We start from the raw sequence: 12,327 nt of genomic DNA on the forward strand, positions 1-12,327 counted from the left end.
TGAAAGGAAATATTTTCTTTCCTCACAACATGCAGCTAATCTATAAAATTCACAAGATAGCAGGGTGCAACGAGGAGCAATGCAAGATTCAAAAGGCACTTACACAGAAAATGAAAGCGCTGGAACATTTCATTAGACAGAATTATTGTTATTCTAATTATTTGGAAAGGCTACAAATTCTCGTGTTCCCAGGCATAAATAAATCACTGTCTGAAGATAGAAAACAATCCCCCCAGACGATAGGGGCATTCTGTAGTGGTCCACTATGGCAAGTGGTTGCATTCCTCTTTGAAATCTCCAACGCTGAGCACTGCCAGGAAGGACACTTGAGTGTGTTAAAGTACTACAGTGGATCCTCTCTTTTGATTCACTTTTTCATAGATGAAAACACAAGCTGTCTACTAGAACAAAAAATAAGTATTAATTCTAGGAAAAGGCTGACGAGATAAATCCGGGTAGCAGGACTTTACCCAAATTCTTGGCTGCCCCCTGCAGTTCAATGGGAGGTGAGACGCAGCTTGATTACTTGACATGGGTGTTTGCTTCCTCTTTGAATTGCATAGGACTTTTATCTTTTAATGAGATGCTGGTACTTTTTGGAGGACGCTATGAAGCAGCATCTTCAGAAAAAAATTCTCAAATACAGGGCGTGATGTAAAAACTTGTTGGGTAGACTAGGCAGAACAAACAGATTAGACAGAGAAAGAGAGAACAGATGTTTTCTACTCTTCCCCTTATTCCTAATTTCTGATCATACTGGCCCGATAGCAGAATCTTCTTTCTGGCATTCAACTGCTTTTACTGCTTATTCTCCCTTACAAGTCCAAATCCTCAAATTCATGTTTAAATAGGGATTTAAGGTGGTAAGTAACTGTTAATGCTTGAAAGGAAACCATTATAGATTAAATGGTGAATAATGTGCCATTGATAAAGATGCTGATTAAGTATTTTTAAATGGTTAGGGATATATGTGAAAGTCTAGCCAGAAAGCATGCTATTGTTATTTTAAAAATGAAATCTGACCTTCCAGAAATTTAAATTTTCCTCCTGTTAAAAACAACTTTTATCAGGAACAAATAGAAATAAGAATGGGACATGGAACAGGGGGAGGAAATAGAGAAAATACCCCCAAACAGAGACAAAGTGAATGCTTTTTCTTTTCCTCTTACACTATTCTGAGTCTGTCTCTCCCTGCTGCTCTGACAGCAGCACTTGCCCTGGTACGATGACTTCCTTTAGCACTCATGGTCCAGACAGCAATTGCCTACACCCTCAGCATCTTCCCAGAGACACAAAAGCAGAAGGAAGTCACAATCTTTCCTTGAGAAAGGAAAGTAAACGAGAAACAGGGGTTGTTTTCCATTTGTTTTGGCCATTGTATCCCAGTCCAATTCTTGCAGAGTCACAATTTTCCAGAGAGTTCTGCTCATGAATCTCAGCTTCCTTTCCCACTCTCCCCATCCCCATGTGCACACTGAGCCCTTCCAGCACCTCACAGGTCCATTGGCCCTGTTTCAGCCTGGAATCAGCCCCACACCTCTCACATCACACTGTGACAGCAACAAGAAAGTGGCAGTGCTCTGTCCTGGACTTGTGGAGAAGGTTCCTTAACTGGGATGCATTGCTAAGTGCTACAGAGTGACCAGGGCCAGAGACAGATGGGGCTCCATGCTGTACTTGAAAGAGAATTTTCCCTACATACATGAGGATAGGATCTGGGACGTTAAGCTTGAGCACATTTCAGCTCTGCAGACAAAAAGTAGAAGTCTAAGTATTAATTTCATGTGCATCTTCCCCCTCACATCCTTCTACTCTCAACTCCAGTCTAATTCTCATAAGTTCTTTTTACCAACATCACATTAAACATACACATCCTAAAGAATCCATATGATTTCTGAGAGAATACAATGAATTATCAGGGGATACAGGGATTGACATTCACATTTATACCTCTGTGCATAAACTCTCATCCACTCTGGTGCACGTGTGTGCTGGGCCCTGCAACAACAACCTGCACGTATTTATCTCCTGTCTCACACAATACCTCTGCCTGTCTCTGTACAGTATCTAGTGAGGCAGCAAGAGGCAGGGTCTGTGAGTCACAGCCACAATACACTGAACAGCCAGAGTCTCTGTCAGAATACACAATACAGCTGAGATGTCAGTGGAGGTGGCTTTGGAGCACTTTAAAATGCTGTTCTTCACCTGCAAATACGACACTTTGCTCGCCCACCCGCTTTCCTTCCAGGCTATGCGCTCCTTTTACTGCAACTTGACAGCTTTAATTATGAATTTCTCTGCCTTCTCTATCCCCTTAACCATTTAGTCTCTTATTGATCTTGCTAAGTTTTTGATGTGCTCCTAGATAGCAGCTGTACACTGGGACCACAGTAGAGGAGACCTGGTCAGACTCTCACTTGCAGGCTCAGCACCAGACCAAAAGGACTTGCAGCACGGCATTTGCCTCGAAAGCAGAAATCTCTGCTCTTATTTTCTCTTTGCAGAGAAAGGAGGCACCAATGGGGAGACAATGAGACTATGAGCATTGTTAAATCAAATCCATTTGGGACTCCTTAGCTCTTACTGTCTGAATAATTTATACAGGTACAAACTTCTGGTGAAAAACTGGATCCCACTGGTAGTTTTACAGGGGATTCAGCTCCTTCTAGCCCCATATTTCACCCAGGACAGGAAACCTACTTCAGACAGTGGCAACGTATGCATTGTTACTCTCAGCTCTGTAAGACTGGAGCTTCTGATGCTGCTGGTGGGTGGGGAGACATTCTGCTCTACAGAGGCTCACAGACCACTGGCATTCATTCTGGTTTGCCTCTAAGTTCTGTGATGCTTGGACATCTGAGCCACTGCGTTGGATTCAAGGGGTGAGAACTCCACATGGTGAAGCCTTTGATCAGATAATCCAGATCTAAGTCTCTTGTTCCTGTGTTCTGTGCCACATGATTAACTCTCCAACACATGGGATAGAAAAGTCTGTTTTGACTCTCAACCACTCTAATTTTCACCTTTGTGACTGTGTTCCTCAAAAAGTTCTGGTGGGAGCTGTGGACAGATTAATTAGAGGTCAACTCAAGTGACAATTGCAAGAGAGGGAAAACACACAACTTCCCCAAAAATGTCCTTACTTCTAAAGTGCTGAAAATGCATTTCATGTAACCACCATCCTACTCACTCCTTCTATTGCTTTTCCTGCCTAGAAGAAGCTACTGAAGCATGTGCTGGTATGAAAGATTTGACTGTTCTCTGGTTTTCACAAGTCTCAAGTTATTCTGGGACTCTGGGAACACCATTTGGAAAAGTTCCACAAGCAAACACTAAATAACCAAGATCTTTGAAACAGCCGTAGTGTTTACCTATGGTTCCCACCCACCTGAAGACACAAGGACTCCCACTACAGATATGCCTTGTGCATCCATATCCTCTGAATAATGTCAAACAACTGAAAACAAAGAACATGGATCACCAGCAGAGTTGCACTGACAAAGTTTTCTCCTCCTGCTCATGCACCAGAGCCCTAAATCTAATGCAACTGGTGTTCAGCTGCTTCTGCAGTATAGATGTAGTCTACATGAGGCTATATATAGTGCTCTGAATGTGCCTCTTCAGCACTAGACCTGTGACATGTTCAATCTGAAATCCCACCTCTGCCTGCATTCAAAATGATCAATAGTCTAAACAGACTGATTCTCCCATTACCCTTTGCATCCTCTTAGAAAAAACCCATCTATTCTGTTCTGGTGCCAGCAGTGTCCTGGTGTGTATAAAGGCCAGCTCAGAGAAAAGAGTGCATCCCTCACAATGCATTGCTTTGGGGAATGCTCCATAAATGGGAACTTCTGAACCCCTGATAGCCCTCGGGTTTATTTTTCTATCCCAGCATGTGAAGGACCCCAGTGGCTTTCATATTTCAAGTCAGATCTTAAGGGAGAAAGACTGCAGCACAGAAATACAGATGCTCCTAATCAATACCAAAATGTCTAATGCCAGACAGCACCACAGCAATATGCCTCACAGAAAGGGCACTGCAGAGCCCATTTGTTCTGCTGGGTATACACAAGCTCATTGCCTGTAGTCCAGTGAGATCCGTGTGAGTACGGTAATTTGAATAACCTCAGACAGATACGACAGCAAGCAGTGTTTCTGTGCATGTTTAAATTTCCTTCTATGATCTCTTTCTCTTCCCATTTGCTCTTTTCCTCTTCCTCATTTCTGCATTTATTTAAATTGCTATTATTAGCTAAGAAAGGATAAATTAATTACCTCTGAAATGAGCATGAATACTTACACCCAGCCTGGCATAGCTGGAGCTGGCATTTGATAACAGTCAACAGAAGCTGAGCAGCTTGCAAGGCATTTCAGAATAATAATAATAAAAATCAATAGGAAGAAAATAGGGAGAGCTCTAGAAAGTGTTAATGAAAAGTTGCTGAATTCCAGCGGCTCACCTGTGAACAGTTACATGAAAGCCTTCTGAATACCAAATATATTCATTATAGGCTGCACTGCTTGGCTGAGCCTCCAAAGAATTCTCTGGGCTTGTATTCTCACAATAACAAAGGAGAGGCACAGAAGAGAGTAGGATAAGAAGGATGAAGGGGTGGACAGAAGAAGATTCACATTTTTATTTTGAAAACATGATTATCGAGGCATTTAAAAACAATAAAATCTAAAATCTGCAGTAGATCCAAACTTGAAATCTGGAGGTTTTTTCCTCTCAGTAACAGAGGCAGCAATTCTTTAGGTCAGACCCTGGGGGTACCAGAAGGCACCACTCTTTTGCAACATCAGTGTGAAAGATTGCTGGAAAGTGTTATAAAGCAGTCAGGAGTTAAAGCATTTCCTGAACTGATCCTAAATGGTTACAGCAACATGAGACTGCTCTAAAGCCAAAGTCCAGCTTCAGCCACTCTCACACCTGTCACACTGAATTAATGTTAGACTGTGCTCTCACAAGTGTTTTATGAAATGCATTACAGAAACCCCTTTTGCCCCATGTTCTGCACCAAAGTGACAAGCTAGTTTGGCTTACTTAGGTAAATGCATTCCCACAGCACTTTCTCTCCAGCATCCAAATACAGAAATACCTCATCCAGAGACGCTCATATAGCAATAGAAATTTCAGATTCCTTTAACAGCAATAAAATTTGTGACTAAGCGAAAAAACAGAATCAATAAACACCCTCCTCTTCTGAAAGCTGCCAAAAGGTATTTAATGTCTACAGATGATCAAGGTTAAAAATGCACCAAATCTTTACTTACAGAAAAATGGAACTCCAGGCAAATAAAAACCTGAATCAAGTCTGGTCAAATAATTCCTGCTGTGGTTAGATTCTCTAAAGGATGAAAGAGTGCTTTCATCTTCAGCCATATGTCAGGGGGCTCCCCAGAGTCCAACTGTCCAGTCTGCCTTGGGACTGGATGCCACAACCGCTGCTACACCCGAACTGGGAGGGGATGGGGTGTTGTGCAGGGTGAAGTCCTGTCTTGCACTTAAACCCCTGAGATGCAATTTGTTTCAGAATGTATAATCAAAACAATATAACACCGACACCCATATTGCCCTGTAAGAATAGGAAGACCCAGCCCACCAGGCAGGGGAACCGTTTTCCATTTTGCATGTGGCTATAACACCGCATTTCTGCTTTCAAAGATCCACTAAAAATGCCCCAAATGAAGCGAGAGTGCTTTGCTCCAGCTGCATTATTTTGTTGTTTGAACTTTCCCTTTTTTTTGGTTGCTTCATTTCCACAAAATCACCTTAATTTTATCTGAATCACCTTTTGGCCACACAGTTTAAAAGATGAGTGAAATTGCTTGCACAGCCGTAATCAGGGGAAGGTGCATTATAGTAAAAAGATGGGAGATCCAACAGTTCAATACTATCCAGGATCATGATAGTGCATCAATGTGGTGTAGAAGAACAGCAAACACAGTTCCAAATGATCTGCAAATCCCTCTTGTCAATCCCTGGCTCTGCCATCCATACACTGACTGATCCAGCCCTGCTCACTGTACAGAAGATGAAGAGATTACATCTGGACAAAGAAACAGAGCAATGATTAAGCCTTCTGATTTTGATTAATAGCAGAGGTAGACATATTTACCATCTGGGGTGGAAAGAGATTTAGTTCTGCTCAAGAAAGGTAAGAAATGATGAAGAAACACAGGAGATAAATAACATCTGAGTCAGCAGAAAATGACTTCACAAAAGTCTGTCTCAACACAGGAGATGTCTCATGAACAAATGGCTGCAATTGCTGCAGTCTATGCAAAACATTTCCTAGCACAACCTGGAGGGCAGAAAAAAAGAAATAAAATTAAGGAATGTGCCTTCAGCTTAAACCACAAGGAAGAAGGGGAGGATATTGTAGAGGGAGGAGATTGCTTACTTTGTCTCTCTCAAACCTGCTTTACGAGAGCAGCCACTTCCCATCCTCCTTGTGGTCATGACAAATGTGAACTTACTGGACAGCAGTGACTTAAAACTTAATTACTTTTATAGCAAATGAGGCATGAAAACTATTATCAAAAAACACCATGTCTGAAGTACAAGCTGCATTTCACTTTTCCAGCAGAAAGCTTCTGAATGCCAGAATTGACTGTAAGGCATGGTGGGATGCTGGAAACATCAGTAATTCTTCCTAGTGCATGGCAATAGTGTCTTATGAGGCCAAGTTTGAGAGAGAGCAGAATAAATTGCTTGTACAAGCTTGGTGTGGCTTGGTTTGTTGAAACTGGCTGCAAAGCCCAGAAAATTCTCCACATATTTGGCCTTTGATCTTGGAAGAGTGTTCCATGAGTGGTCCTATTCAGTGCTGGAGGAAAAAGGGCTATTCCGTGCAGAAAAACACCCAAATATCATTAGTGAAAAGAAAAGCCACAACAACTAAGTCCCTACAGAGATCTTGTGGGTGATAGTGCCTGCATAAGTGTGAGAGTCAATATGATGTATGCCAGGAGCACAGGTTATTAATTAAAAGACCAACTAATGCCTGGAGCAATTTAACCTTTCTTCCTCACCATCACACGTTTTAGCTCTCGTGCATCTTCTGTGCTGCATCTCGTACTTTTTCTCCATTTTTGGCACGTTCCTGAGAGAGCTGCCAAATGTTGAAAAGAGTAACACAGAGCTGCTAGGCCAAATTCATGATATCCTTGGAAATCACATGTTTAGGGGAAATACTCTACTGTCCCATTATCCACATAGCCCCACTGATGGAAGTTCAGCCTCTCTTGCTTACTCTCACAGCCTCTGCTGTGAACTTATTCCAAGTGCTGCTGCACTCATGCTTGTGAATGATTCCTTTTGCAGTTGACAATTTAGGGGAAAGATACACGGTGAAGTGGGGACAGGAAGAAATTCTTGTCCGTGCACCAAACTTTGTTTAGTTAGGTCTGCTAAAGTCTTCTTTCACCTTTCTTTGGCTCATTAGAGACAGCATACTGAGCACAATGGACTTGATCTGGTGTGAGAAATCCCCCATTCACAGAGGATGCCTCCATTAGAGCAGGCGCTTCCCTGACAGCTATTACCTTGCTCCAAATTACTGACCACTGGCTCTGACAGAGCTCTGTAAAGTGCACAGCAAACAGTTTATTCCAGGAAAGCAGGGTCCAGCCTGCTCCTTTATCCCCCTCACAGCAGTGGTGAGAGAATGAGGCTGCAGCATACCCAGAGCACAGAGAGCCCGAAGAGGAAAATTAAAGGACACAAACAGTTATGAACCTTGACAGGTGAAAATGTTTGCTGTCGGAGGGAGATGCTGAGATGCCAAGTCAATGCCACGCACACCAGACACCGGGGCAAAGAGAGACAAATGCAGAACATGAACTGTGGGGTTTTCACAACAGAAGAGATCTGTGTCTCCACAGCTTTTGATCTCTGTACCTTTGCAATGAGACATTTTATCTGGGAGTCAGCTTTATCCAGTGCTGGATTAACTTCTTGTTCTGCAGCTTGACCTGTCACCCAGAGTATTACAGAGATGGGCACTCAGAAAACCATATATAGAAAACACACTAGATTGAGATAGATGTGTTTAACATAAGCACTCTGCAATACATCACACTGCTCACAGCTTAATTTCAGCTTGATTTAGACAAAAAAAACCCTCAACAACTAAGAAAAGACTCGTGTTTTCATCAGGGCTGAACAATACTAATCTCTTCTTCTGATATTGGTGAATACTGCTGTGGCAAGTCTCACCCATATTTGTATCTTTTTCTAGACACATCATCAGGACAGTTTTTGGGACACATTTTCCTTTGCCAGAAAACATTAGCTACAGTAAAAGCTATTGCCTCCCACTTAAATATCCGTCGTGCATATCATTTCCTGGGACCAGGACACTGCAGATTTCTGGAAGAGGGATAGCTTGTAAGCTGTTCAAAAGACACTGCTCCTCACTATTTAAAGCATTCAAGAAAAAAATGTCACCAGGTAACCACCCAGAACTTTTCCTGTGTTGCACCTGAAGGATCCCCAAGACTGACTTTGCTTTGGCAAAGGTACACAGAAATGTGGATATTTTCATTCACACCTACTCACACTTTCTGAAGCAAAATGTAGAAAGCATGCAAGGATATTGTGCATTTTTTTTTGGAAACCACAGAGGAAAACAGAGCTAATTTTTAACTACAAACATTTCACTCTCCTTAAACCCACAAAGGTGGGTCTAGCCCAGGAAGAAGCAGAGTATAATTTCCACTGATGTAATGATATAAGAGCAATAAATCTCTGAGGCTCTGATACTACCTCATAAAAGTAGATTAGACCTAATATTTACAGATTAATATTAGACTGAGTGGCACCCCTCAGCTTCCTCCAGAGAAATGTTTCGATAAAGAATAATTTTTATTTTTTCAAAACCTGTGAGTAGAGAGAGGGATATAGAAATAGCTGCCCTCCTGTCTGTATCAGTGTGCCATCTGTATTCTGCATTCTTCCATTGGTTCCAATATTCCCACTAAAACCAAACCATGGAATTCTCTTGGCTAGGCTCAGAGCAGCATGGGGGGAAAGTGTTAATTTTCTGAATCAGAATATCAATATGCTGCACAATCAGTTGCCATGAATTATTTATTCCTTAAAAGAATATGCTAGCAAATGCTTTGATCTCTGCATCTCCTTTCACCCAGCCTTTCCAACCAGCTCCTGCAATGTGACACCTCTGGGTGGGACTATCAATTCAGCTGCTTACCTGGTCTGCAAATAGTAACAAATTACATCCAAGTTAGTAAAATTTCACAACCTGCAGTTATACCCAGTGAAGTGAAAACTAACAACTAGCCACCAATTGCCTTTTAGCAATGACATTCATTCCTGGATGCCACAGAGGTGCTCACTACTGCTGGGCAAACTGGAAGGAGCAGGGCACTTTGCTTTCAGCTACTGAGGACACATGGGAGTTTTACAAAGTAAGAGAACTTTTATCTTTTTGTTAACTTCTTTAAAAATATTTTTAATTAGAGATCTTCCTTCCGTACAGATCAACTACCACGCAGTATTGGATAAATAGAGTGAATTCCCATTAATATAAAATCAACTAAGGGAAAAAGTAACAGAAGGCTACAAAGATCAGAGAAAATGCTCACTGAGTTACTGTGACCAGATGGCTTTTTGTCAGTGTCTGAACAAAGTCAGGGTTTGATGTTTTTCTTCCCATACATTATTTTCATGCAAAGGCCCTTCCAGCTCCTGTTCAAAAGTGACTTTGATTTATATCCCAGAACCATCTACCCATCCAGGCTCCAGCAGCTCTCTCTAATGACATACCAAGGATTTTTCGGATGGCTGTCCACAACATGGATGGTGTTTAGCATCCACCTTAATTGCTCCATTTATATGTTCGCACATACAAGTGAGCACAGCTATTCCAAAGAAATGTCTCTACATTTTATCCCTCTTTTTAAACCGTCCCTCATAAACATTTAAAACTGTGAACAAGCTTGCAAGAATGGGTTTTGGCATGAGGAACAGGTGGTGCTAATGTTGGGTAAATGTTCCTGCAGGGGAGAGACTGGAAGTCTGCTATAAATTACAGGGGTATTTCTGCAACTGAAAAACTTAATGTTCATTGATGAATCTGAGAGAGCTCCTTGATGGCAAAGCCATCGGGGAGCTTTAAATCATGTCACATCACTGAGTCTTCTTTCTCCATTTGTCTTGGAAAAATATTCTTGCAAACATATGTGATGCACATAGCACTAACAAGCGATGGTGGCCTAGAGAAATTATGCATTTTTGCTTCATCACAAATTCAAGCTGATTAATCTCAGACACTTTTCCAGGTCAAATTCTTCTTGTATTTATAATGGTGCAAACTCACTTAAATACCCCCCACCGAACCTAGGAAGCAAGTAAATTAATTTTGCAATTTGGAAAAACGTGTCCTAAATAAGCAGCGGGATCAAAACTTCTTTCTGTCTATCAAAAAGTCATAAATCTATGCTCTAAATGACTAAAGGACTCCATGCAGTGAGGAAAAGAAGAATATAAGGTGTACTTGCATATATATAGGAATTCCCATATATAGGAATATAGAGTATGAGGCCCAAAATTTCTAAATCATGCTATCAATGTCTTTTTATAATCTGCAATACTTGTTCCCTTCAGTGCAGCACTTAGATAATGCCTTTCTTATAAGAGATCCTCTCCATGGAGGATCTGACCTGCACAGAACTCCATGTGACAATTAATGAGCAGGAAAACGTTTCCTGCTGATTCATTTTTCTGGGGCAGCAACATCCCCATGGTCCAGTAAGCATTTTTAACAGGAAAATGGAAAATCACTGGAAAATGCAAAACAGGTATTTCTCTTCCACCTATTTTCTCCACGTGGATGGCTGCAGGACACAGCTTTGGCAGTTTCTTTGGGAGTCAACTACATCTCAGTTCCAATTACTCTCAATACACTGCAGTTTCCAAGATGCAAATCTCAGCCATAAGGAGGGTCTTTTTCTGCAGATTTAAACCCAAAACATGTCCCCACCAACTCGATTCCTCCAGCAGAGCCCTCTGGGTATGGCAGTCACTGACCTTTGTGCCCGGTCTGTGATCTCCTCCTCCAGATCCAGCAGGAGTGCTGCCTGAGCCATCAGCTCCTTGCTGCAGGGCAGGGATTTGAGGTGCAGAATCAGCAAACCAAGGCAAAACTTGCTTCCCATCTCCTCCAGCTCCTGTGTTCCCAGCTGCAGGCCCTGATGGAGAGAGCCACAAGGTTTCGTGATTCCTACACATGGCAGTTTCCCCTACAGAATCATTTGTAAACTAATAACAGCACATGGTCTACAGGAGCTATCCTAAAATAGCCTCTCTTTTACAACAGGAGAAACAGAGGCAAATAGTTTAAATGCCTCAACTAAATTTTCAGAAGTCATTGTAAGAATTAGGCTTGGACCCCAGGAGAATCTGACTATAAACCCACTTTTACAAATCATCCAGTTTTTCTTTTTCTTTGCAGAGGAGTTGTCTATCTAAGCAATGGGAAAAAATAAGTCCTGTGATTATAGACATTAGGCAGTGGAAAAGATGGAAAAGGGAACTGGACAAGGGGAGAAAAGGGAGGAAGAGATCTTTAACAAGTTATGGAATTGCTTAAGAAAATCAATTGCAAAGTAATTGCAAAATAACAAACACCCCTAAGGAATTTCTCAGTCTGTTAAAAGCTGGTGGCACAGGCAGAGTTTGGATTATCAACTTCATCTTTCAAGAGAGGAATTCTCCAAGCTGCGGATCCTTGCTGACTGTGAATAGTCTGTGTTTGGTTTTACACCAAGTGCCTGCATCAGAGTAAGTCAGTGTAATCAATGGCAGCTTCACACAGCTGGTGAGAGCAGGGCAAACAAAGCTCAGATATACCAAAAAGACACTAAAACTGCAAAGTCCCTCATCTTTGGCACTTAGTGCCCACACCACACATCAGGGGCTGGACCAGCTGCTGCCTCTGCCAACAACAGCCCTACGTGTTTTTGCAGCACAAAACATCTCTCCAGCCAAGCTTCTGTGAGACTTCCAGCTCCATTCCCAGGCTGTTTCCTTAGCAACTCTCAGGAGGCCAGAATAAGCCCTGGCCTTAAGCATGGTGTGAGCTCCACATCAGCACAGCCCACACATCACTCTCCATTAGACTTTTGCTAGTGACCATCTCATGGGTAATGAACACATTATAATTTATATTATAAAATAGAATGTGTTCAATAATCCATGACAGGGGACAGAGCTCTGATCTTATGTTGATTTTTCGTTTTTCTACATAGAATTATATTTGTATAATGTTTTGGGATCCTCAGGTCTGAGCACCTCTGTAT

General features: G+C 41.9%; 1 protein-coding gene across 2 annotated transcripts in view; it reads right to left on the reverse strand.

The window, feature by feature from the left end:
• AGBL1 (AGBL carboxypeptidase 1) overlaps positions 1 to 12,327 on the reverse strand; it is a 269,074-nt gene that overhangs the window by 75,897 nt on the left and 180,850 nt on the right. For both annotated transcript variants that reach the window (XM_082290356.1, XM_082290355.1), the window contains exon 22: positions 11,057 to 11,217. In XM_082290356.1, the coding sequence (XP_082146482.1) occupies positions 11,057 to 11,217 (161 nt within the window). The remainder of the gene's footprint in view (positions 1 to 11,056; positions 11,218 to 12,327) is intronic.

The sequence above is a fragment of the Coloeus monedula genome (genome assembly GCF_965178545.1).
Source record: "Coloeus monedula genome assembly, chromosome: 14".
Lineage (NCBI taxonomy): Eukaryota > Metazoa > Chordata > Aves > Passeriformes > Corvidae > Coloeus > Coloeus monedula.